General features: G+C 36.9%; 1 protein-coding gene across 1 annotated transcript; it reads right to left on the bottom strand.

The window, feature by feature from the left end:
- Positions 1-4,125: 4,125 nt before the first annotated feature.
- SANBR (SANT and BTB domain regulator of CSR) lies at positions 4,126-24,039 on the bottom strand. The gene is made up of 20 exons (XM_054383632.1): positions 23,890-24,039; positions 21,906-22,092; positions 19,199-19,292; positions 17,933-18,171; positions 17,063-17,121; positions 16,134-16,294; positions 15,204-15,290; positions 14,987-15,097; positions 12,927-13,050; positions 12,613-12,765; positions 12,218-12,363; positions 11,806-11,905; positions 10,623-10,655; positions 8,969-9,068; positions 8,037-8,128; positions 7,903-7,931; positions 7,734-7,807; positions 6,609-6,697; positions 6,190-6,281; positions 4,126-4,162 (listed from the first exon to the last, which is right to left on the bottom strand). The coding sequence occupies exons 1-20, from the start codon at positions 24,037-24,039 to the stop codon at positions 4,126-4,128; spliced, it is 2,157 nt and encodes a 718-aa protein (XP_054239607.1).
- Between the last annotated feature and the right edge of the window lie 2,712 nt (positions 24,040-26,751).

Below are 26,751 nucleotides of genomic sequence, written 5' to 3' on the forward strand. Positions count from 1 at the left end.
TGACCAACATGAGAGAAACTATGTACTCCATAGAAAACTAAATGGGGTGTCAACAGGCAAAGGGATCAGCATTACTCCTTTTGATTTCATAACTATGGGAGAGTATCTTCTCATAACTCTGTTTCATGAGAAATAATTACAGAATTCCTGCTGCAAAACCAGTAGTTACTATTCAATGCAATAAAAGCAGAACCTCAGAAGTGTGCCTAGTATTTTACACATAGTATGCATTCAAAATGGGTTTAGCAAGCCGTTAAGACATTTTATTTTCAATGAAATTCCCTCAAAAGAAAACGACACTAAAAGCTTGCAAAGACTGTTCAGAGACTACAAATGACACAACTAACCATGCAGTTTGTTTCAAGCATTTGGAGGTAAATACTTTCATTCAAAGGAGCAATTGATTATGCAGTAAGGAAACTGCTGCCTGATCAAGGTCTTTTCATATTTGGAATACCATATTTTGTCACCATGGATACTAAAGTAATTGCTACAGTTTGAATGAAAATGCAAAATACAAGAAAATTGCCTGTACTAGCTACGAAGATCATTTTGGTTTCCTAGCCTTAAGTAATTGAGATGGAAATGTAGGCACAAGTCAAGAAGTGATTTACAAAAAATAAATATTAAAAGCAGTTCAATCATGGGCACCATCTCTTTGAACAAGGGCAACATTCAGCCTTGATTCAGCAGTGTTTAGTCTAGAGCCAACCTCAGACAGTTATCTTTCCTGCCCTATGACCACAATTGCCAGGCCTTAGCAAGTTTATGTGGCAAAATACAGAATACAGGTCTGTGCACAAAATACCTTCTGAGAAGAGACAATTTTCCTGATCTTGTTCACTGAAAATCATCACATGCCTTTGTGCTATCATAGCCAGGCCAGAGGCTAGACATGCCACATTTGAACCAAAACAGTGGTCTTCTATCAATCAATCTTCTTGACCACTGGAAATATTTATATGTTAATCCATGAAAGGATCTGCTTTTGGATATTCCAAATCACAGTGAAGGCAAAGCAGCTTCAATGCTTTATGGACCCTCTGTTAGCAAGAGGCATCGCAGAGAGCTGGAAGCCCAATGATGAGCAGAGACCTCAGAGGATAAAACTCCTACAGGCTTAGAAAATGAACACAGACTCAGTGCAAAATGAAACAAAAGAAGTCACCTATAGGCAGGTATAGAATGAAAATCGGTGCTAGGATATAGTGCGTTGCTGTAACCTGCTCGCAAGCTGCAACAGCTGTTCAGCTGGGACTGTTCTAGTTCAAAGCTGCTGTGCAGGATTCTTTTTTTCTGTTCCGTTGTTTCCTCAAGGATCAGTACTCCAAGCCCATAGAAAAGCATTGTAAGAGTCTCAGCCATTGCCACTTGTGTCCTATAATGCAATCAAGCCCAGATCAGGGTTCAGAGGAGGATGAAGACATGCACATTTAAGGCAAGATAATTTGTAACACCAAACAAGCTATAAAATAGGCAGGAATACAACCTGGCAAGGGTGGGGTGGTGGAAACTGTTTTTAGTTTCAAGTGACATGGAACACCATTAACCAGAATGCATGAGTGCAGTCGTCTTTATTTCCTGATTATTATGAAATAAAGAAAAAAACTCCTCAGAACACAGTGGTATAGTTCATACAGATCAATTTTCACCAACCACTACTGAGTTTAAAATCCTGGCCCTTTCTCCAAGATTTCTGGACATCAACCAAACACAGCCCTACAGTGCAGCAAGTTGAACATATATGTGACACCATGCGTAGCCTTCCCAGTACACCAACTTCACAGCTACAGGACATCCATATAGCATTTTCTAGAAAGAGCATCACAGAAATTAATCCTATTCATAGATTTAACACACAGTTTAAAGGGTATGATCAGCACTGTGGCAAAGTAAAGCCAAGGTAAACATATTTTTAACGAAGCCTAATTTGACATTTTGCACACTTGGGTCTTTGGTAGGGCAGCTGACTCATGAACTTTTAATCTAGCTTCAAAACACAATGCAGATAATTTTTTAATGTTCTGGGAGATTTGTAGCAGCTCTGCGTTCAGCAATACCCTGTTCTCAACAGATAAGAAGCCTGTACCATGACATTGCAATTTAATCAAATACACATGTGATTGAGATCATCAAACAACACTTACACACTTACTTCTTACAAGTATCTACAAACAACTCGTACACTTCTTAAGTCAACAACATTTATTTCCATTGAACCAAGACAAATTCTCAAAATTAATACATGACAGAAATTCAAGGTGGTTGGCAAGGGAGGAAAAAAGAAAGATAAAACTGCACATGATGTATGTTATTATTATCAACTCAAAAAATAGCTTTGAATAAAAGAATACTGGCACATAGAACTGGCACTTTCCCACAGAACAACAACAATGGAATTTTCCCTTCTGTTCACAATTCTGTAAAAACTAAACACACACACATGCAGCCTGCAATTTTCATAGCAAAGGTTAATGTGGGAATTTGGAACAATCCTCTATCAGAAATCATAAAATTGTAGCAAAACACTTAATCTACTGCACTTTTGTACCCAGTGGATATTATTGAAAGGCCTTCCTCTTCCTTAACAAAGAACTATCAGTGTTCCAATGTTTACTTTAAGATCTGAAACTCACAGTACTACCTGTAAACAGGTCTGAGGCATTAATTTATTTGGTACAGAGTAAAGCACTCCTGCCCAAAATCAAAGCCATCAAAAATACATTGTTTTGCCTGTTGGTTTCATTGGGGTCTAAATTTGCTACAGCACTGGACAACACACAGAATAAACAACATTAAATTGTTTCAATAAAAGGCCTTCACCCTCAAAGGGGTATTTTCAAGTATTGCTACCCTAGTCTTCTAACACCTACTGAAAAATCCTCGAGAAACAAGACAAAAAAGCCTGAATGAAGAGAAGAGTGCATTTAAACAACAACCCCCCCCCTTCTTATGCCACCCCACCCTCCCACCCAGGATCTTGCTGACTTAATTTTAAACTCACAATTTATTGTTCAGCCATGGCCTGGAATAAGCTTTCCCTGAGCACTCTTTCTACCTGTTTCGAAAAGTCAGAATGTGGTTACTTGAATCCAGCCATTATTATTGCCATATTCTTTGCTAATATGCAACATATTTGCCAGTCAAGTAATTTATTTTGGTAGCCCTGGATTTCACATGTAGACAAACTTGTATGCTATTGCTCCAAATACAGAACTTGAAAGTGCATCTGACTTCTAAACAGTATTATTCAGGCAGGTTTCAGAAAGTAACTAGACCCAGAAGATCTACATGCACAAAGATGCAGAATTAAGAGCATATCTGCTTGAAAATTTTGTGACATGGTATTGTTAAGAGAGAACTTTTTTGCATCCTAAGGTCTGAATACTAGAAGGGAACAAAACACTGTATTGTGCAAGAGGAGTCAGATACAGAGTAGGTATCTGTATTATAATTTCACATACAGGTAAAGCAAGCATTTCATGTGCAAGATGCAGCATTGCATCATCATGGCATTTATACAATCTTTGGAGGTCTAGCCTCTACCTGCTACCCACCTTCATACAAATGCGAGTTGTGCAATATACAGAAGGAAGACTCAGAGCTGCATTAAAATGTTGCTTAAACTAGTCTAGGTCACAGGTATTTGTCATAGACCTTAAAAGCAAATCCCCACAGGACTGACCTAAAAATGTACCATCAAATACTACACAAAATAAACACACGAGGCAACTTGTATTAATGCTGCTGACAGTATTCAGAATTCAGTAGTCTTGCTTTTTCCTTTTCTGTATCTCTAACATACTGAAAGGCATACTTATGCCTTCCTCCATAAATAAAGTTAGTCTGATAATTTAACTGTGTAGATTTATGCAATATTTTCTATGCAACTTAATGCAACAGCCTAAAAAAGCAATTCTATTTAAGAAATAGCATATTTACAATTAAAATAAGTACAGACCTTATTGGATTTGCATTAATTTATCACACAAAATAATTTACAAGGCTTAAAGTAATATATAAGTCACTGGAAAGCTTTCAGAGTTGTGCATTCTCCATATGTCAGAGTGCAGTACAGTTTCAGGATGCAGTAATGAATTCTGGCTAAAGTTCTTTCAGGAGTTCTTATGTTGGACGGCCTTGAGCAAAACGGGATTTTGACCTGGAATAAAAACGTAAGACACATACATAGGCTATTATTGCTAGAATTTTTGAATTACTGTCCAGTCAGCTCTCTAGTACAGTATTTCTTTGAAATTACTTTCATGTTAAATTGCCTTTTGAGAGAAGGAAAAAAAAAATCTCAAAATCTATTATTGAGAAAGTTGCCTTTCTGCCAAGATATCTGTACCAACAAACTATATATTCATAGAATCAACGAGGCTGGAAAAGACTTCAGAGATCATCAAGTCCAACCTATCACCCAGCACCTTAAGACTAACTAAACCACGTCTTCAAGTGCCACATCCAATCCTTTTTTGAACACCTTCAATGACAGTGACTCCACCACCTCCCTGGGCAGCACATTCCAATGGCAGATCACTCTGTGAAGAACTTTCTCCTCACCTCGAGCCTAAACTTCCTCTGGCACAGCTTGAGACTGCGTCCTCTTGTTCTGGTGCTGGTTGCCTGGGAGAAGAGACCAACCTCCACCTATCTACAACCTCCTTTCAGGTAGTTGTAGAGAGCAATAAGGTCACTCCTGAGTTTCCTCTTCTCCAGGCTAAACAACCCCAGCTCCCTCCGCCTCTCCTCAGAGGGTTTGTGCTCGAGGTCTCTCCCCAGCCTCGTTGCCCTTCTCTGGACACTTTCAAGTGCCTCAATATCTTTCTTAAATTGAGGAGCCCAGAACTGAACACAGTACTCAAGGTGTGGCCTAACCAGAGCTGAGTACAGGGGCAGAATGACTTCCCTGCTCCTGCTGGCCATACTATTCCTGATGCAGGCCAGGATGCCATTGGCTCTCTTGGCCACCTGGGCGCACTGCTGGCTCATGTTCAGCTGCTGTCAACCAGCACCCCCAGGTCCCTTTCTGTCTGGCTGCTCTCCAGCCACTCCGACCCCAGCCTGTAGCTCTGCATGGGGTTGTTGTGGCCAAAGTACAGTACCCGGCACTTGGACTTGTTAAATGTCATCATGTTGGACTCTGCCCATCCATCCAGTCTGTCAAGCTCCCTCTGCAGAGCCCTCCTACCCTTTAACAGATCAACACCTGCTCCCAACTTGGTGCTGTCTGCAAAGTTACTAATGGTGGACTCAATATTCCTACAAAGGCCCACAGCTGATAGAACTGTGACATCAAATATCGTCTTCTGAAACCATTAATTCACCAGAAAGTCAAATGCATTTGTTTTGATAGAAGAGCTGTGAGAAATTCCTGACAATGTATTTGAAGCTTCCAGTCTGTCCTTTCAATGCTGTTCAGCAACTCCATCATAAACTTGGGCTCAAGGGGCTTACCTGTTGTCCAAATTATGGCCCATTTTAGGCTCTACTACTGCACATGATGTGCCATTCATATTTTGGTTTATCCACAGAAGACAGTATGTAGGTTTGGTGTGTTTTTTTTTTTTTCTGGTGTGGGGTTTTGAAAGGAGGCCAAAGAATAGGCTAAAGAATCTAGGCTAACACTCTTCCAATTACTCATAATTTCACAGAACATTATGGAAGCATTTAGGTTGGAAAAGACTTTTAAGATCGTCTGAGTACAACCATTAAGCCATCACCGTCAAGTCACCACTAAACCACGTCCTTTAGCACCACATCTAAAAGTGTTTTACACACCTCTAGGAATGGTGACTCCACCACTTCCCAGAGCAGCCTGTTCTAGGGCTTGACAATCCTTTCAGTGAAGAAATTCTTACTAATGCCCAATCTAAACCTCCTCTGGCACAACTTGAGGCCATTTCCTCCTCTCCTATCACTTGTTACTTGGGAGAAGGGACTGATATCTACATTATAGTGGGGCAGCATCCAGCCTTCCAGAAGCTGTAAAGCATTTCTTCCAGCATGGGAAGAAAAGTTTCCTTCTCTTAATGCTAATTTGACAAATTCAGCTTTCACATCATATATGGCTAACCTGCTGAAAGGAATGTCTAATGTAAAACACTGTATGAAACAAGGCATACACAAAGACCATCCATCCCCCAAATCCACATTCTGCTTTCTTCTTTTATTTTAGCATCTTACCTAGCATTCTTCTCAGCACTGTTTTGTCGTGCACTGACCTGCACTGAGGCCTTTATCTGAGCTTCAAGTCTAGAATAAATGCCTCCAGCATACTGGAATGCAGAAAAAAAAAAGTGTTGACATTATTACAATTTAATCAGTGACTTTCCATAAAAATCACTAACACTCAGGAAAACCTATAGCATACTTTGTTTCATTACTACAACCTTTTAAATTGATCCTGTTGCCCATAACCACTTTTTAAACACCATAAACTACCTTCCCCCCAAGATCATGATTGGAACAACATGAAGACTGATAAAATTCAGTTTATTAGCTAAAGTATTTGATAGAACGTATTTTAATTTGTGCTACATATTTTTGTTACCAAGGCTCACTTCAATTCTGTGAACACTACATTGTGACTGCACAAATCTTACTTCTTTGCTGTCTTTTGACTTGATTCGATCAAGGTCTCCCAGCCTCATTTTTATTAAGTGCCCTGTAATTTCAGACATTCTTCTCTGATCTGTCAGAAATAAGAAACAATATTTAGAACAGACATTTTACTTGCTACTGAGTACAAAGAGAGAAGAATTAGATGAACACTTTAATGATTCTCTATTTGTAAAAGTACCTTTCTTTTCAGCTCACATAAAGCTCTTGAGCAACCAAGATCCTAGATCCTGACACAATATGGCTTTGGCAGTGTTCTTGGCAGATATCAGAATCAGCCTGAGGCTTGACACAGAGATTAAAATCTATGGGAATGATTTTGAGCCAGATGTTTTCAAAATGGCAAAAATGCACAAGCGTCTCAGGAGACATTAAAACAGGTAGAACAAACAAACACAATTCTGAGTATTTCCCAGACTGGGAAAAAGACAGAATCAAATGTTTTTCTCTGTTTATCTGTACAGACAACAAATAGCACAGGAATGCAGGAAAAAATTTACATACTTATAGTCAACAGCTGACATAACTATAATCTCTGTAGGTTATGTGTTGATGCTCCAAATAAACATGCAAACCATGCTAACATATGCTTATAATGCATTTCTCTTCTTTCTCCCACAAACTTTGAACTCTCTTCCAATAATTCCCAACATAGTAAGCCAAATGCTGCCACTTTTCAATGGGTGCAAGACTACAATCTGTAGTTTATACGGTGGATATTCTTTCCATTTTCCTACCACAAACATTTTTTCCTCTTGTAGAATAGATGAGATTGATAATAAATACCAATGAAATCCTAAGCCAACGTTTTCAAAAGTTGTTCCTAGCTGTATGAGTATTTTTGTACTGTTTGGAAGAGCCTGAGATTGCTGTGTGGCTTGGGTACAGCTGGTTACTTACCATTAACCTACTTGAACTCTGTTCTTTTCCAAATGCAGAGGAACTATAAAAACAGCCACCCAAACCCCCAGTGATATATCTGAAATTAATTCAACCTAAAGGTTTCTAAGTAGCTAGATTTGAAGAAAATTAGCCATTTCTCATATGAAAGAATACTTTTCCTTGCACAATATTAATTTTATGAAAGCTAAACTCATGCAAGAACAGACCATCTTCTCTTTGAGCATCTTGGTTGAATCTTAGTGATCTGGAGGCATCCCATTTGTTCTGCTGCATACTCACACTGGTTAGAAAAGAAAGATGCATGGCATGGTTATCAGTAACAGTTTACTAAAAGATATTCTAGAATATGTTCTCAAGAGCTTTGGAATTACTTACATGAATGGAGATGCATCTCGGGAACTTGACTATGAAAGAAAGAAAAAAAGGCTTGTTCCAAGATCAAGTGCAAAATTTAAGAGAATTCCTCATCATTCAGCCTAGAGAAGCTGACTACACAGCTCTGATTTTACCTTATCAGATGGCTTCTCCTTTTTCTGAACACTAGGTGAAGAAACCACTTTCTTTGGGTGCTTGTAGGATTTCTTTAATTTCTCCTTTCTCCCTGCTAATTGAAGCAACATCTACTTATACCATCACTAATACTTGGAATTTCTCAAATACATAGCTACAAAGGATTTTTCCCTCACTCTGTTCCTTTAGAGAGCAAAATAAGAGGCTGTTTTCCTTCTGTTAGCATTGCAGGCACAATTACTCAAAATGCTTTTCTCTGAGAAGCATACAGGAACTCAAGTACATATTTAAAACGCAGAGTGGTTACATTTAACAGCACAACTTTTCTGTTGCAAAATTAAAAGGGCATGTATAAGAGACATCTTTAAGTAAACTACTTCAAAATAACGTGCTCTGCGTTATACCAGACCAAACAAATTTGAAATTCACATTTCTCATTAGTAAGGTAAAAAAGAGAGGCAGTTCTTTGGCTTTCTGTGCTCCTAAACCCCTTCTTACATTTAAAAAAAAACCCACAAACACACACAAAAAAAAACAGAACAAAAATATTCTTAGACCATGCAGACAATTCTAGCTTCATTTGCCAGTTGTTCCAATATGTAACCAGAAAAATGTTATGCAAAAAAAACATGCAAAAAATAGTCATCTAGATACTGTCTTGTCTTCCAAGAATTATCTATAGCCTTTCCTGAAAAATACACCCTTGATGAACTCGGAGAACGTCTCAGACATCAGCAGTTGCAGCTTTCCTTATTTTTCCAGTAACTTTTGATGAAACTGAGCAGTGTTTCTAAACAAAAAGCTAGAAATAAAATTCAAGTAACAGTTTTTATTCTGAGAGTGCCTAATGTTTAAAATTTGTTTACAGAAGAATTCTGCTGCCTTGAATCTCTGTCTAAATCCAAGGGAGGACAACTGTAGAGACTTATACCTGGTTTCCTGCATACTTCTTCTTCATCTCCTACTTCATCCTCAGTGACCTCTGAGCCAGTGGTGTACTCCTCTTCTTCAGATAACAATGACTGCTGTTTCTAAACAACAGGAGGAGAAGGTAAACAACAGGAAGAGAAGGCCACAGATTATATGTGAGGTTTGATTCCTGTTAAACAATACATTAAATCTGTCTTTAAGGAGCTGACTTCAAACGAAGCTCCATACGATAGTGATGTAACAGTCTGCACAGCTAGGTCTGAGAACGTGATTCTCAAGTGCTGAGAAAGTAATTTTGAACCTTTGCTTCAAATGTTTTGATAAATGGTTTTATTTACGCTTCTTCCCAGTGGCCAAACATTGCAAGATGTTGCTTAGAGAGGCTGTACAATCTTTGTAGATAATCAAGATTTGGCTGGATGTGAGCCTGAGTGAAGTCAAATAGCTTCGAAAATGTATCTAACCCTGAAACTGGCCCTGCTTGGAGGATGAGAAGAAATACAGAAGATTGCATTGCTGTATGATTCAGCATTTAAGACCCAGAGTATTGCTGGCTAGATTATTTCTCTAATTACTAATAAAATGGCAACAAATGTCTGAGCCAGCCACATAATCATAAAACACAGGAAACTACAAGTTTACCAATGGTTCTATTGAGGCTTGCTGTATCTTGCAAACTGTCTGAAATTACTGAGCTGCTCAGTAATTAAATACCACATAGTATGCATAGTGTAATGCACTACAGATTATGTACACCGGGGATACATGCGATAATAATGTATTGCAAGTTGCTCTGGCTTTTTTAATGAACTCATCCTAATGCCCAAATTATTTTTTTTCTCCATCCATCTTGTACATCATCATAATCTGTGGGCTCCAATATTGCAACAGATAAGGTCACAAGGAAGAGTTCCTAACCGATCAGCACAGAATAATGAAAATATTAAGGAATGTGATGTTTACATTGTTTGAACACACGTGCACACACACTCCTCCTTTTAAAGTAAGAGATAGCAAGTACCTTGTAATCCATGAGAAATTATGAAGCCTAACATGGACTACTAATTCAAAAAGTTTAGGAATCATGTTTTTGCAAGAAGAACAGTCTTAGTATAGAACACTAGGAACAGATTCTCAAGAGCAACAAGGGTGAAGTGCTGCTTTTTAGAATTTACATACAAAAGCAGTAAATCTTGTGACATCACATGCTACTGGAAGAAGACTTGGCAAGGCTCTCAACACTGATAAAAGCTTTTCGCAATGAAGCAGCAACATGAAGACAACACGAAGCATCTCAATCAAGCCATCAAAGAGACAGACACTTAAACTCTGATTTTGATGATTTACACATGTCTGTCTGTTAGCCCAACGAACTACTAAGAACGGACATATGCATTCCTGGTCCATTTTTTGTCATAATTTGAAGACATTTTAAAAGGAATTTCAGAATTTTCCTTCAGGCCAAAGTAGTGTTTCACCCTTCTTTCTAGTTTTCTGTAAAAAGGGCTGCTATAGTACAACCTCTAAATTGGAGTAAATGTAAGAAAACACGTTTTCAGCCAAGTTAATTAGAAAATAAGGCAAAAATCAAAGGTAGTTCTCTGCTAAGGCAGAAGAGCAAATATGTAGGATTATGAAGAAAATATTTTACTGACCAGCTGTAAAGTCCAGTTCTTCAGAGAAATAAACTGCAGTCAGTGAGAGAGAGAAAAAGGCACAAATTAAAGTAACAACAATATAAAAATTAGTGTAATTCTAAAAATAGGAGTGGTATGCTATACTAAAGCAACCTACACTGCTAAGTCCTAGAATGCCTACTGCCATCTTTAACTATGTACTTCAGTGGAATCACTAACCTTGAACAAGTTGTGAGCCAGTAACCCATTAAATGCAGTGAATTCAGATCTGTGTTTTAAGATGCCTAATCTTAGCCCTTAAAATATTTAGGGTTCGTTTTAACAACAAAAAAAACCAAACAAAACAACAAACCACAGTCTAGGAGAGGGAACTCCTAAACTCCATAACAATCTGGTAGAGTCCAAATTTAATAGCCTCTTGGATTTATCACAGGAGAGCTTCTGACACTGTCTGAAATTCCCACAGAATCAGCAGCATTGTGGTACTGTAAGGACTGCTGAGTTACCAGAAGTTCCACAATGGGTGCAAAATATCTCTGCATGAAAGCTCTCTTTAAGACAGAGTTCGGATTATAAACAGTCTCCTTAAACTTGCCTTAGAAATGATTTCCCAACCTGACACGCACAGACCAACATATATGCATCATAGTCCTGGGAATCAAATTCTTTCACATCTTAGGAAAAAAAGAAACTACACAAACAAAACTAACACACCCCCACTCTTCCCACCCCCACAAAGAACACAACCCCAAAACCCAAACAAGACAGATGGGGAGAACAAAAATAGCCCAAAACACAACCTAAGTTACTGTTCTTCATTTATGGACTTGCAGAGGTCATGTGGGCATATTCAGATACATCAACAGACAAAAAAAAGGCAACAATTATTTAAGTATCTGCAACAACAAACTTCAAAGTAAGACTGGATTCTTAAATATCAACAGTTTAAAAATGGGATGGAAAGCACGGACATGGGGATTTACTTCTGATATACAGAAAAATTTCCAGCAGACATGGGAACATTTTTGTCTTTTCACCAACAAGATATTTTGTGCCTATGCTATCATCCTGCAATGCTTAGCAATGCAATTCTTCCTCCAACAACTTATGTTTTTTATTAAAAGTTGTCTAATGAATTATTGAAAGCATCCTTGTGAGAATCCTCATTGTCAGAAAAAAGGGGAAAAACATTATCACTCACAGCATTGATTTCTCCAGTTTTGGGACCCCACAGTGTATTTGGTTCTACAACCACATCACATTCGATGCCTTTTTCATCACAGAGCCCAATACCAGAATCACTTAAAGAGAAAGATGTGAAATTAAAATATTTTTTATTTCATAACTTTAGAATCAGTCTCTCTTTACTCATCGCATACCAAGAGAGAAGACAATAGGAGTGAAAGCAAATGGAGGATGAATTAATGCCTGCTTGAAATGTAAAAGGAAAAAGTATTTGTTCTTCTCTTCCCAATTTCCAACTAATCAATCAAAACTAAGTTACCTTTAAAAATCCTATGTCTCCTTTTAAATGGTAAGGAAATCAAATGTAATGTGTACACGTGTTAAGTGTTGAAGGATAAATTATTTCAGCAACAATACAATGTTCTTACCTATTCTCATCCTTAGTGAAAGGAACAACAATAATATCTCTATGATGAAGCAGATCATTCAATGTTTTAGTAGTTTGAGACTGCAAAACATCCCCATCTTCATTGCTTGAGGGTACATCTACCATGTGATCCCTCACTTGACAGCCCTGAAATATACACAAGAGATCAAATACCTGATTTACTGGAAGAACTGATTGCAGTAGATACAGTGACAGAAGTTCAGCTTTTCAAGTGTTGTGTCTCAAGGCCCAAGTCTGCCTTGGGACACTGAAACAATTTACAATACTTATTTTGGACAAGGCCTATTATCATAACACACTGTTACACATCCCCTACCCTACCCTCCTATCCCCCATGCCTTCAGCTCTTTTAAAAGTGAGCTAGTATTGAAGTACCTTTGGGAGGGTTGTAGGATCAAATCGAAGTACTTTGTGGTTACAACAGGGATACACTCCTGTCCCAGCTGAGCCCAGAGCACTTGCTACACCTGGATAAAGAACTGGCTGCGAGTGGTACTGGCAATGGGAGAATTCAGTACACAGGAAAGACTACATTAGAATAAAAAGAGAGACAATAAGAGGTGAGATGACCTATGGAAGGCAGCATTTTGGACTATAAAAAATGTATACCAAGCTTTATTGCCAAATATTTCCCTATCTTGTCATCCACAACAAGCTATCTAAAGACAAACAAGTGAAAGTATACTAACTTGGTTACATCTGGAGCAGGTCAACCAATTGACAGTCCCCCAAAGACGCCAATAAACATCCCGCCAAGATTTCAGTTCCTCATGAAGGCCAATTAAGTACTCGTGGACTTCCCAGGTTTTGTCTCTGAAAAAGCAAAAGGTCAGGTTGCATAGAGTCATAACTCCATCTTGACCGTACCATCAGAAGGAGCAGAACACCAAACATTCCACTGGTAAAAAGCCTACAGAAGAGTTTAGAACAGGAAGGATAAAACACGGAACAGGCATTATTAAATTCAGACCAGACAGAGAAGCCTATATTCTTTCATAACATCCTACACTTTTTAATCATGAAGAATTACAGCTTGATTCATCTCAAGCTCTATATACTGCATAAACTAAGATAAACATAAAGCCTTTTAGAAATCAGAATTACAAAACAAGATGAAAACCAAGACAGAGTAGAAAAATGTCAAAATATGCACACGCAAACAAGTTCAGTTACATTGCAGTTTTCTGTTTTTGAAGTAATGTTGCACAAGAGAATTGAAGTACTGCCATTCTGCTTGCTTTATTGTTAAAGCAAACATACCATGTTTCTATATATCTGTGACACAATGGCAATTATTTTTTGATGAGTATGTGTACCTGAGAATTCTCATCTTAAAAATACAGACTTTGTTCCTTCCTAGTGATAAAACAACACATGCTTCTTCAGAATTCAAAAAAGAATATGCAACTTACACTGGTGCATGTTTTCTTCAGAAAGAGCAGATAATGTTTTGCCCACGATTTTAAGCCCTGGACCACAGTTAACCAGCCCGAACTGGTTTTTATTATATACACACACAACTAACACAGACTGAGACAGTAGTACTTCCTACTGGAATTTAGTTCTAGGCACCACTAGAGGACCATAAATATAAACCTATTTTTAAATCATTAAAGATAGGCTTGTATTAGCTTATAAGCCCAAATTCATTAGTGGCCAGCATCACTTCACCTAAGGAACAGTAAATAGGTTCTGTGTACAAAAGCAATCGCAAGTACAACAAGGCAAATAATTAGAACCTAAATAATCCTTTGAGTAACTTTAAAACCCTCCACATTTATACATTAGGAATTGCATAGCCGCTACATACAATCATCTTAAGTGAAGTAATACAATTAATGAGTTTTACATGGCTAATCACCAATGATCCTAATAGGTTAGGTCAGGGTCACAAGATTTGCTTCTATTTCGACTGAATACGAGTTTTATTGACACTTTAGATTTCTGGTGGGAGGTATCACTAGACGTGATGCCTTGGGAACTAATATTGAACTGTGTTCTGAACAAAACAAATCTGATGAGAAAGGTCTACCGTATTAAATTTCCCCCTCATCTTCATTGAAGGGGGCATGTGGGGAGGGTGCAAACTGCAGCTGATCACAGATTGATCTTCATTAAGAAGAGAATCCAGCTGTTCACAAACATGGATCAAACAGAATCATGGATCAGACAGAACTGAGTTAAATGTCTTTGCCAAATGCATCAGGCATGCATATGGAACAGGTCCTGGAGACTCCTCTGACAAATGACTTGAGAACAGAAAAACAGCTGGCAAAGTTTATTTATAGTAGTCTTTAAGCATGCTAAGTATTTGATTTGTCAGTATAAAGTCAGCCTAGGAAATACTCTCACATTTCTTTGCTGGTAGAGGTGGATCTATCTATTCAGTTACAAGCCTTGTAATACACAGCCTTTAATTTAGTTTGGCATCAACTACATATCTTAAAACCCCCTGATTAAAAGAATTAGCTGAGTATCTTCTATTTAAGGCAGTACCACCCAAAATAACTCTCCCAGTAATTGTGGCTGTAGCTTTTCCATTTCCATTCAGCAGCACCACTGCTGAATAAGAAGTTGAGATGCTTCATACTGCTCTTCGTAACTCTGTGACTTCATTTTATAATGCAAGTATCTAATCATGCCTAAACATGAAGTATTTTGTAAAAATCACCCCAAAATTCATGCAGTTAAATAACATTTTTTTATATATATATATATATATATATATGTATGTATCTATCCCCACTACCTTATATGAATATAGACAATATTGCCGTGTTGATCTATGTTGATTTTTCCTGGTACACATGGAATTCTTCTCTCAGTTTCTTTAGTTAGCAGCTTTTTACACAAACAACATCTAGAATATAAAAAGAAGAAAGAAAGAAATGAAGGAAGTACTTGAGTAAGGATCAATACACAGGGACAGTCCCAGCAGCTGAAGTACTTATTTAAAGAGACCATACCTGTATAATGTCGCTGCATTTCCTTGAGAATCTGGGTTTACATACTCTGGATCAAACAGCCTCTCAATCTTCTTGCAGAAAAGTTTACTATTAATAACAGCAACACAGCTCAAACATTAGAAAAAAACTGGAAATTCTTTTATGTATAGTGAGACTAACAATTATATTCTGATAAGCAAAGTGTCCATATTTCTCTTTGAATCTAACTTTTAATACAATTTTTCTTTAATCTTTTTTTGACAGCTGGTTCCTGAATGGGTCGTCTCTTAATTTTACACAGATATGAGGAAAGAGATACCATAATTTTTTTTTTTCCTTTATTATGTTGCTGGCCTTACCTTAACTATAAGGCCTTTCTTTAATGAATCCTTCTGTGAAATTACACTTATCTTTAATTCTAAAAGTTATAATGCCTTCATCTATATTGATTAAAATCCTCTCTTACTTGCACTTGCACCTTGCTTGTCTGTCAGTCTGCCCTCCAATAACTGGCTCTAAGTTGGAGAGCTTACATATAAAATAGTATTCCATCATAACTATTCACCCTTACAGCCACCCTAAATTCTACATCTAAACTTCAGAATTCACAGGACATTGGAGCCAAACCATTCTCTATGAATTTTAGGAGCACGTTATCCCAGAAAAGGTTCCTTACTCTAATCCTGGCTCCCATGTGAGGCTTCATGAATAGTTTGTCCATGCCACACTCCTACTATGGCCTTTTCTTTTGGTCGTTTCCTATAAAAGTATCTTCCCTTTTGCTCATATTTTATTATAAAATTCTGAAGGAACTTCATGATATTATGTGTTAAAGATGCATTATATGAGAATACAAATTGTGGATCTAGCACTTCAACACTCACAATATCTTAGCTGTTCTGAAAAACAAACAGAAAGCCTCACAGCACTTCAGTAGTGTATTACAATTACCTCTTAAATTTGTCTCTCTTGTCCTTCAACTCTTCTACTTCATTGTGTGTGAAGAGATCAGCAATATGTGTAACAAGATTAGCATTAATACAATTCATGTTACATGGTGTGGCTACAATAGCGTTCATATTTTTGTGACAATAATGAATACATTTTTCTACCTAGGAAAAACAGAAACATTAAAAATGTTAAGGAATTCTAAATAGAAGTATCTCTAAGAGGTGTACTATTTGCTTCAAGATCTTTATTTTTTTAAAACCATAATGTTTTGGAAAACTATTTCAGTTCAGCTTAGAAATAAAACAAGTCTCAGATTTGTGTAAAGGAGATTCTGAATTAACATGGCTCCGAGTTAGTTTGGCCTCCTCCAAAAGCTTTCTAAAGACCATAAAACAACTCCACAAATGTTTCAACAAGTGGTACGTTCCAACTGCTAGTGAAAACAGAACCACAATACACATTATACATAGTAGTGTATTGAATTGTGGGTCACCCCCATGACAGAACTTTTGACAAATATTTTAACAAACAGGTCAGTAGATATTCCTTATACAGAGCTGAGGAACCAGATCTTAAGTTGCAGAAGTGTCATTCATATAAAAAGGATATAAAACAGAAGGTATTCATTGACTTCATAGCACTTTTTGATAAAACCTATCAGAAGTCAGATACTGATACGCCTCCAGCAATCAGAAGGCAAATTCAAGATCCCACTATCACATTTAAAAATGATGTAGAGTAAGTTTTCTTGCATTGAGATTTGCAAATACGAGATTACCCTATTGCATAGGAAAGGTGGCAAAAATCTCAAAACCTCCTCACTGTATCATCTGTTTTTGTAACAGTCAAAGCATAATAAACATTGCTGTTAGACATCTGGTAATTAACTGTGCCCTTATGGCAGATTATCTTTCTTTCTTAATACTTACTAATGAATCCATCTTCAAAAACTCAGAAGAAATAAGAATTGATATGACATTTGATGGTTCTAAAAGACAACATGAGAAAATTATTTTTTTTCACACAAGTAGCTGTTTTAAGTACAATTTTAGTAATCAACCATTCATTGCATTGTCTTTCTTATACATAGAACATTTTCCATCTTAAGAAACAAAACTTCATCATTTAGGTGGCCAGAGTAGAATTATAACAATCTGGAATTGATAAACACTGAAAAACAATAGTTTCGTAGGGATACAGAGACTAAACAATTACACAAGATTAACTGTTATCCACAGCCATCATACCCCGCTGAGATTTTGCTTAACATAAACTTTGCATTGCAAGTTATTCTCTTGGTTTGTTTATATTTCTAAAGATGGCAGTGAAGACTCAAAAAATAAAAATCTTGCCTCAAGTTCATAAAGGCGTAAGTTCTACCATTGTACCAGATTGCACTAAAATTTTAGAAAACACTTCAATTGCACTGATGGGTAGCAGAGGAGAATCAAATCAAACCCCCATAATCATCAGTATTTTAAAACTACTGCTCTGCTCTTGTTCAGAAGAGAGCTGAAGAATCTTAATTCAAAACACCAAATCCCAAAATATATTAGCCCTTTTCAATTGCACCAGCTACCACAACGTTTCCTCAAAACTATCAGTGTTGACACATGGGAGACATCTGCTGCTATCCTGACCAGAAGATCTCTCTTGCAACATTTTTCTAACAAATTATATGCTTCAGTGCAACAGTTACAAACAAAGCAGTTGGGGCTGAACTAAATCAGAAACGTTAATCTTCCACTAACAGAGAACAAAATGAACATACAGCAAATTATCTTAAGATTTTCTTTTACCTAAAATGGGCATTTCATTAGCTTCAGAATCTTTAGTATTCCTTTTAACATATCTCATCAACCAGTCAAAGATGTGAACATCACAATGCACTGAGATGTCCACCTCTTCCCAGCGCTGCGCATCCACTGACAGATATTCAGCAAAGTATTTCATTTCTGAAACCAAAAGGTCTCGAGGACACACAAAATCTTCTTTGAGGTTTTTTGCTTCATCACAGACGTGGATCACCATATTTGGCCTCAAAAAGCAAACAAGCCAAAAAGCAAATTAGGACCATAAATAGATTAGAAAACAAAAAACAATCATCAAAGAGTTTATCTCAAAATCTGGATCACACAGTGCAACACTGATGGCACTAACAGGTTTTTATTAACAGAAGGAGAAAAAAAATGTGGTTTTTAACCATTAATACAAAACTCTTGATAGAAACTATTTTAAGATAACATTGTAAGATGAAGAACAGAGATGCGTATCCTCTGACAGAAAAATCAGTGCATCTTAATTGTTGAGGGATTGAAGAAAGATTTCTAGCTTCAGTAACCATGGGATAATACCTGAACTACATAGAGAACTTGTTTCCCCTTTTCCATTGTCTTTAAAAACCAGGCAGATAGATACGCCTAAATTACTGAGACATCAAGGACAATAACAGCATACAATAGCAATATTCATGTGGCATTTAAAGTAGTTTGATTTTATATTAAAATGTCTATTTCTTAAGAAAAGGTCAAAGCAAGAATCAGTAAATGCTGTCTCTACAGAAAGACAGTTACCCCACTAGTTCCAAACACCCGCATTACATGTACTTAGAAAACAGGGATGTGATAGTATGAAAAAGCAATGTGCATGGCTCTTTGAATTCATAGTAAAATCATTCATATGCACTTATTTATTCCTCCCCCCCCTCGCTTTTACATAAGACAAATCTATGTTCACAGAACATTTTTTTTTTCATTAAAATGATATTGATCATCAATCTTGTTTCATTTCTGTTTAAAAACAGGTTATGTTTCCCATTCTCACCACAGCAGTGATGAATCACTCAGAGGAACACTATGGACAGTTTTATATCCCTGTTTCTCATAAGAAATTCTCAAACCCACCCCTAGTATTTCTGCATCAATGTAAGGTATAAAAATTCCTTACAGCATTTATTAGGATGTTCCCAGCAGTTTTCTTTCTGACAGTAGAAAAGTACGAGCAATTTAGACAGCTTTCTGTCAGTTCTATAATCTCCTAAACAAAACACACAAAGATTTTCTTACCCCTGACTTTCATCAGTGCTTTCTTCACCTTTATGTACAGGACCCTTTTCAGACTCTGAAGGACAATTCCTTGTGGAGGTTGTGCTGGGCCTTCCTTAAATGTAAGGAGAAAAGGCTGCATTAGAACAAAAGAAAGTCTGACCTTTTGCTCTTTAGCATCTTGGAAACACAACTGAAGATGCCATAAGGGCTATTTGATAATCCAAATTCTTGCTCTGAATGCCATGCATTGGCAACTCAGACAAGCAGTATTGCTGGGTTGCCTTGACACTTGGCTGCAGACCTGTATTGGTCCTGTCTCAATATAGAGCAATAAGATTCATGCAGATCTTCAGCATTTCCTTGTGGGACGCAATCTGTTCCTTTAGTTCTCCTTGTGTGTTTTGTAGGATGTGGGTCTTGAGACTCTTTCCCATCAAAACCTCTGTTTTCAGGAAGCTTTGCTGCCAGGACATAAGAACTTGAAACCAATTCCACTTCTTAATCTGTTAGCTTTGGAAATGCATTGCTTCCAAACAGAAGCACAGAAGTTTCTTAAGATGTGTTTTTGCTGAGTTTCTCAAACTTCAGCATAGCTTAAAGCAGCAGTTTATATGAAACAGTCCTCAAAGAAAGCAGACTATGAAATGTATCTCATTCTAGAGCTACATCATGCAGCTTACTCCAGGAATAAAGGTCAGCTGCACTTTAGTTCAAAGAGGTTATCTTCACAAACGCACTTTAAACAGTGGAAGCTGGACAAAAAAAAAAAAATCCAGTGAAGTCCAGGAGTTCTGGTCACCAAATCCAGAAAGTTCTGATTCTAGGGTTAAAATGACACCAACATTCAGACATTGAATACCTTTTCTGACTGATAAATTGATTACTGCAATCTGAAACTTCAGTAATGTTCCCTGTAAATCAGAAAGATTATCATCTTTTTTAATTAACGGAAGGGCATATATCTGTTTTCCAGTGATGAAAACCCGTAAGGTGCGATTTTCCATGATTACTCCTTACTCTCAGATTTCTAGAAGAGTTCCAGAAGCATCTTCTCCCTTCTCATGTCCTGTAATAGGCTGTACCCTTCTGAAGAGAACTAAGACAGACCTCTCATCTTTTGGCTAAATAGCGAAAGATAGACTAATAGCAAAAATGATCTGGAAGCTCCTTACTGGTCAGAAGACAGTAGTTATGCCCTTGTCTACTGCCGTAACAAGCATTCACAGGGACTGAACAGCAGTTTGTCTTATAATTAGCAAGTAATACATAAGCTTTTATAATCCAGCCAAAATTAATTCGGTCTGACTGCTTTTTCTTGCTGTTACTCATGCCTACAGATCCAAGCAGGCCCCATATTCTTGATCCTAACAATAACTAGATGTGAACAATTCTGCTAGGAAGTAATTAAACAAGAAAAACATTTACAAGTAGGCTTTTCTCATATCCCCATTTCTGAAATACACAAGTACCTCACAAATATTAAGACAGTAAGTTCAGTCAAGTCTGTGAGAAAAAGATTAATGATCCTAATTTCATATCAACAAATGACATGTAAAGAAGGAAAAACTATTTACCAAAGTTGCAAGGCAAACAAAAATCTTGGGCTAGGATCTGGTCATAGGAAACATTAGGGTACTCAACTGCATTAACACTCATTACATGCATTACATTGTTAAAGAGAAAACATGCAGTAATTGTCTAAAGAGTTCTATAAGCAGAGTTAGCTTTTTAACTGCCTCCTAGGAAGCTACTAATCTTGTAAGTAGCCACCTGTAGGTGTAAGAAGTATTTATTCCACATCAGTACACAACTGAACACTAATTGGAAGCATTTTCATTTAGATAATTCATATACAGTTTTAAAACATCTCTTGACTAGACTTATTAAAAGCATTCTATTCTTTCTCCAGAAAAGGTTTTCTTCCACACAGAAAACAGTGACTAGAAAGCTGCAGCACTGTGAAGGGCATTGTAACAGAGAACACTGTTTAAGCACCTCTTAAAAATTAACACAGAAGTTGTTTACTCATTACTGAAGGAAATTTCTCATGCAATACACTTGCCAGGTCCTACAAGACACTGAGAATATCTCAGCCTACAATGAAAACCAGAGAATAACTATCATACTGTTAGTTACAACTGCTTGTAAGAGAAGTACTCAAGGAAATGTGAAATATATTTAATTGTGCTGTGACTCACAACTATTAGGACTGGTCCTCTTATGCCAAATTATTACTGGGAGACAACTGATATTATATGCCATTGCCAGACTGTCTTGCATCAAAAAGTAGTTATGCTATGCTCCAACTCCTATGCAACTAGCTTGCCATTGAGCAGCATGGCAACCACAGGCCTTCCAGCAGGGAGATGAGGGTCTGCCCTCAAGGGATCAGCCTCTGCAGCTTTACTACACAAAACTTTCTCATTATTTTAATAATACAGCTTAATATGACTGCAAGAGACTGTAGGTTTAACAGTACAGCACGGGGAATACAAAGCAGGAAAGTAATTCCTCTTCCCACCAAAGCTCCAAAACAGAGGATTCAGAGTAAGGATTTATGACTTTTGAAAAGACAAGATGTTAAAAATATCTGAATAAATATCAATTCTTAAACTACTACTTGGACAACTACTATACCTGTGTGGACTTACCACTCAGGACAGAAAAGCATGCACATACTAATTATAACAAAAGCCAACATATTTCAGAATGACTAAAAACCTACCAGTTATAGTAATGGAATCCTGCCCTATAGCAGGCTCCTGAAACTCTCTCTGTGTATCGAGCAAGGAGGATTTGATGTACGTAGCTAAAGTCTCCACAGGACTCACACCAGCGGCCATCAGGGGATTATATTGGTTGTCAACAGGTGAACTTCCACTGCTTTTTAGTTCATCAAACCTTTTTGCACACTGTCACAAGATTAAATGATAGGACAATGAAGCAGTAGCCTTCAGTACATGCTTAACTATAATTTGAGATGGATATTGTATTTCATATCTTCTGTATGGGAATAATTAATGATATTAAACTTGTAATGCTTCCCATTTAGTTAGTGGTATCAGAAAAGTACATGCATAAGTAAGATTTACCATAATTAAATACTCTTAACAGAAAAAAAGCTAGAACCTCTTTCAATTGTTATTTCCCTAAACCCTGTGATTTTAAGCCAAATCTTCAGAAAAAGAAAGTTATGGGAAAAGTTTAAATTGTAATTTTGTAACTAATTCTTTTACCCTAGACATTGTCACACATTGTTACAAGTAGCTTTAGTAATTAGTTCATAATTAGCATTCTTTTACTCTGTGACTTCCATTCTAATTTGGACATAAGGGACTGATGATTTCCACTGCAATTCTATTAACTTTCCATTTCTTGTTTTGATAAACCAGAAGGTCTTTCCATTTTGTAAATTTGTACTGATACAGTAATGATTACATGTTTGATTCAGCAAATCACAGGTAATTTACACATACAAGTAAGTCTGTTTAATTATGCAAGTGATCCTACTGTGACACAGCTTGTCAGGCTCCATTCAAGCAGAGGGTTTTATTTCTTCTTTTGGACTGAGCTAGCTGACATTGATGCATGCCACCTGCCCCTTTGGGAGAACTGCACACAGCGACATCCTTCTGATATTAACATAGCAGCTCAAATTTGTAACTGTATCAGTCTATTTACAACATACAGAAAAGCAGAGACAGACATTTACTTTACTGCCTTAAAGAGGTACTCTGCATACGAGACACACTTTGTTCTTTTAAATCAGAGTAATCAGACATGTACTAAGCAATCATTTTATCTTAATTAATGAGAGCTCACAGATATGTTAGTAATTGTTTAATGTGCACTGTACTGCTTGCAAATTGAAAGGTAAACACTAGAGACCCCCCTGCCCCAAGAACCTTGCCAAGTACTTGAAAGGATGTAACATTTAACAGAAGCTTCTACTCCCCATCATTCACTTCTATGTTCCAAATACAAGGTTACAGTGATGCCTAACAGCAAAGCTGTACATGTGAGACTGCTGGCTTGTTTTCTCCAGCTTTGCTGAATCACAAGGGCTAGAGGCATTTTCCTCTCTTAGCTTGTTTTCCCTCAGAAATGAAAAAATTGAAGTTATTAAAAAACTCAATCATTTCACCAGGAAATTCAGCAATCCAGAAAGATTCATTATATAAAGATACTAGGTTCTTCCAACTCTATTATCATCAAAATCCCCATCTTGTAGGACCAAATAAACATAACTGCACTCTTAACTACCTAATGGAGATCTGTCACTCGTACTTCCTTGGAACTGTAACAACCATAGAAAGTTATTGTGTTTGCTAGTAAGTGTACTACAACCTACATGAGGCTAGTGGGTACTGCTGTCCTACCAATCAAAACCTTAACTATGTAATTTGAAATACGTTAGCATTTTTTAAAGTTCTCTTCTTAAATTTGTACTTTCCAGTAATTTTTGAGCCTATTCTGTATCAGTTCTAATGAAACAAAGCGCAGAAGGTATTTCTTAATTGCAGTCCTCAGGTTTTGTAGAAACAAAAATATATTTTTAATCTACTACTCATTTAACATTTTTGATTAAGTATAAATTACTTCAGAAAAAAAAAATCCCTTAACTTCAATGTCCCTCCTTCCCCCAAAGACATTTTCTTGTTCATAAAATACTGCTTAAAGTACAAAAATACTTTTATTAGTAAAATCACCTCTTTGGATGTATATCCTGGAACTAGCCTTGCCACACTGTCCCAGTTGATAGGCTGAGGAACACCAACTAAGGAACACAGGATCATATCCAAAACCATTTGATTGTTGTCGTACGGAAAGTTATTGTTTTCTGAAAGTCCGTGACTCATCTTTGGCTACTTAAGCCTAGAAGAGAAAATGTTATTAATAAGTCTCACTGCATAGTTTGCTAAAACTTGAGCTACCTTAACTGCAGCTCTCTGTAAATCACTGTGGGATATGTCTACCGCAGCATTACAGCTAAGTACTAATGATTTATTTAGCAAAATGTATGCATTCACACCTGCATCCTCAAAACCCTAGGGGGAGAAGCAGATGTGCAAACCACACTAAAACCAACTCAACAGCAGTAGGCACTACCCATCATTCCTTTGAGTTGTCTCTTTCCAGGAGGGATTCACACTACTGTGCCCTCCAATAAAAAAACAAAACAAAACAAAAAGCCTCACACAATCTCAGAATAAACTGAACCATAGAGGGACATTTCAATTTAAATTTACTTAAATGCAAATACACTTATCTACTCCCTCAAACTTTCTTCTACTCAATTTAGATTTCCTCTTTATCTATTTGTTTTGCACACCTGACTTCCACTTCGTAGAAGCTAACCTAGGGCACCAACTTAAGGGCCATCAACAATATCTTGGAGCCAGGAAAAGTCTGGATGTCATTCAGCTCTCATCCTGAAGACCTGACATTCAAATTATCCTAAGGCACTTAACTCCTGATAAGCTGGAATTTACCAGCTTCCAAAAACCCTCAGCTTTTAAGTTGAACACTAGAACAAAGCATATAAGGTCAGCAGTGAATGCCTTAAAAATGCAGCTCTCCTAATTTGACAAAAGTGTTATATTTAGACTTTTTTCCCTTTTTTCCAAAGGAATTTTAGGTATAGCACCAGGAAACACAGTAAACCTTCAAAGTACTGTTTTAGCTTATGCTGGAAGAAAACTGCTGGCATGAATCAAGGATTTCATATTCAAATAATGCATGGCCAAAGAGCTTGGTAAGGATTCACATTTCTGAAGTACCTTAAATAGATCACATAACTGAACTTAAGAATCACACAGAATTTTGACTTATAAAGAAAGGATTACAGAGAATGTCAGAGAAAACACACTCAGGTGGTAACAAATTTAGCTGATCAATTGTTACTAGAAGTATACTATACCTAGATGTTTCTTTTACATCATTCTCTAAAATAAAATATACTTTAAAAATATACAAAATAGCACTGATGCTAGAAGCTATTCCGGCACTTTTTCTGTTTATAGAAACAGAAATCGCAATAGCAAGTAACAGTAAGCTTTCACTCTCACAACAGAGCAGCTGAAACTATCAGAAAGAAAAAAGCCCTGAACCCAAGGTTTACCCTAGGTTTCACGTATCACAAGAATTACAAACAAAAGACAAGTCCTATAGAAAATGTCATACCATTTTAGCAATTCTATCTAAATGTGAAACCCACCACAAAGCGTGCCAAAGATCCGGTTTTAAGGGACAATGGTCTCTCACAGACAATAAGAGTCCAAACTTTCCTACTAAGACAGATGTGACTAGGAGGTAAAAGCAGATCAGTGCCTACAGTCAGTCCTTAGCCCTGATCATATACTATGTCACTGCAGTAATTCTAGTGGAGACCTCTCACTGTCAGTGCCCAGACAGATGTCAGTATGAATTATATTTAAGCCACTGAATATCCACCATATCTACTGTTCTGAAAAGAAATAACTGAGCCAGAATAGATCAGCACCAGTAGCAAACCTGAGTGATTATAAAATATGAAGCTGACTTCTTGCGCTACCTTGTACACAGACACAGCAGGTGGTTTAAAAAAACCCATTTGCATGAATCAAATGGAGCATTGGAATCTTCTGGCCTTACACCATAAAATACACTTCAAGAAAGTAAAATTACCAGCAATGACAATATTACATAAATGACCATCTTAAGAACTAGTTCCATGGTATGATTATACTACGTAATCAAAGAACAAAAAAGTTATATTGCACTAGTTAGAGCCTATACTTTAGAGGAAAAAAAATTAGTACTTTGCTGCCAACAAGTTCACGTACACATCAGCACTATGGACCGTGAAGGGATGAGAGGTACCCTAAAACATAATGACATATTCAGAGAGAAAGAAATCTTTGCTCTCAAATATATTTATTTTGCTGATTCTGTACGCAAAAACACAGTTTAATGTAAGCTTCTCGCTGCAAAGACAATGAAGGAGCACGCTTAATTACAAGCGTACAGAAGTTAAGCCTTTTTATTTCTATTCTGGAAAAAGACAGGACTTCTCTTTGTGGCTCTATACAAGATCTTTAACATCTTACTTTCTATCCTTTAGGAAATCCTGCCAAGAGTATAGTCAAAGACACACAAGATTCTGTCTCGCAAGAACACTGTACTCTGTAAGAAGAGTAACATAAAGCCTATACTTAAATTATACTGTTAAGAGAGAAGGAAACGTCTACAGATTCTCTCCTGCTTGTTACTGCACATAAAGCTCAAGTTAATCCTTTCCTCAGCTATGGAAACTGCAGGAAAAAGTTTCAGAGTTATTTACTTCTGACCAAGTCATTTAATATGCATAATATAGATAGGTGACAATAAACGTTCTTATTAATAATTAGAATTCTAAATTGTGGTACAAAGAATCCCTAACACTTTAATATTTCATAAAATTGATATGATTTAAACGCTTACTTCATTATACAGTAATTTGTTTAAATTACAGAAAGGTACCACCTTAATACTGATTGATTTATTTATTTAAAGTAAAGAATCAATCTAAAAACGAAGATTACTGTCCCCTT

This window comes from Indicator indicator, chromosome 9 (genome assembly GCF_027791375.1).
Source record: "Indicator indicator isolate 239-I01 chromosome 9, UM_Iind_1.1, whole genome shotgun sequence".
Classification (NCBI taxonomy): domain Eukaryota; kingdom Metazoa; phylum Chordata; class Aves; order Piciformes; family Indicatoridae; genus Indicator; species Indicator indicator.

Bases quoted from the DNA above. Each gene is read 5' to 3' on its own strand.
- SANBR (XM_054383632.1), bottom strand. From the start codon at position 24,039: ATGAGTCACGGACTTTCAGAAAACAATAACTTTCCGTACGACAACAAT. The intron at 22,093-23,889 runs GTGATTTTACTA...ATCTTGTGACAG, and splicing joins CAGGATATACATCCAAAGAG to TGTGCAAAAAGGTTTGATGA. The intron at 17,122-17,932 runs GTAAAAGAAAAT...GTTGTCTTTTAG, and splicing joins TAATGAAATGCCCATTTTAG to AACCATCAAATGTCATATCA.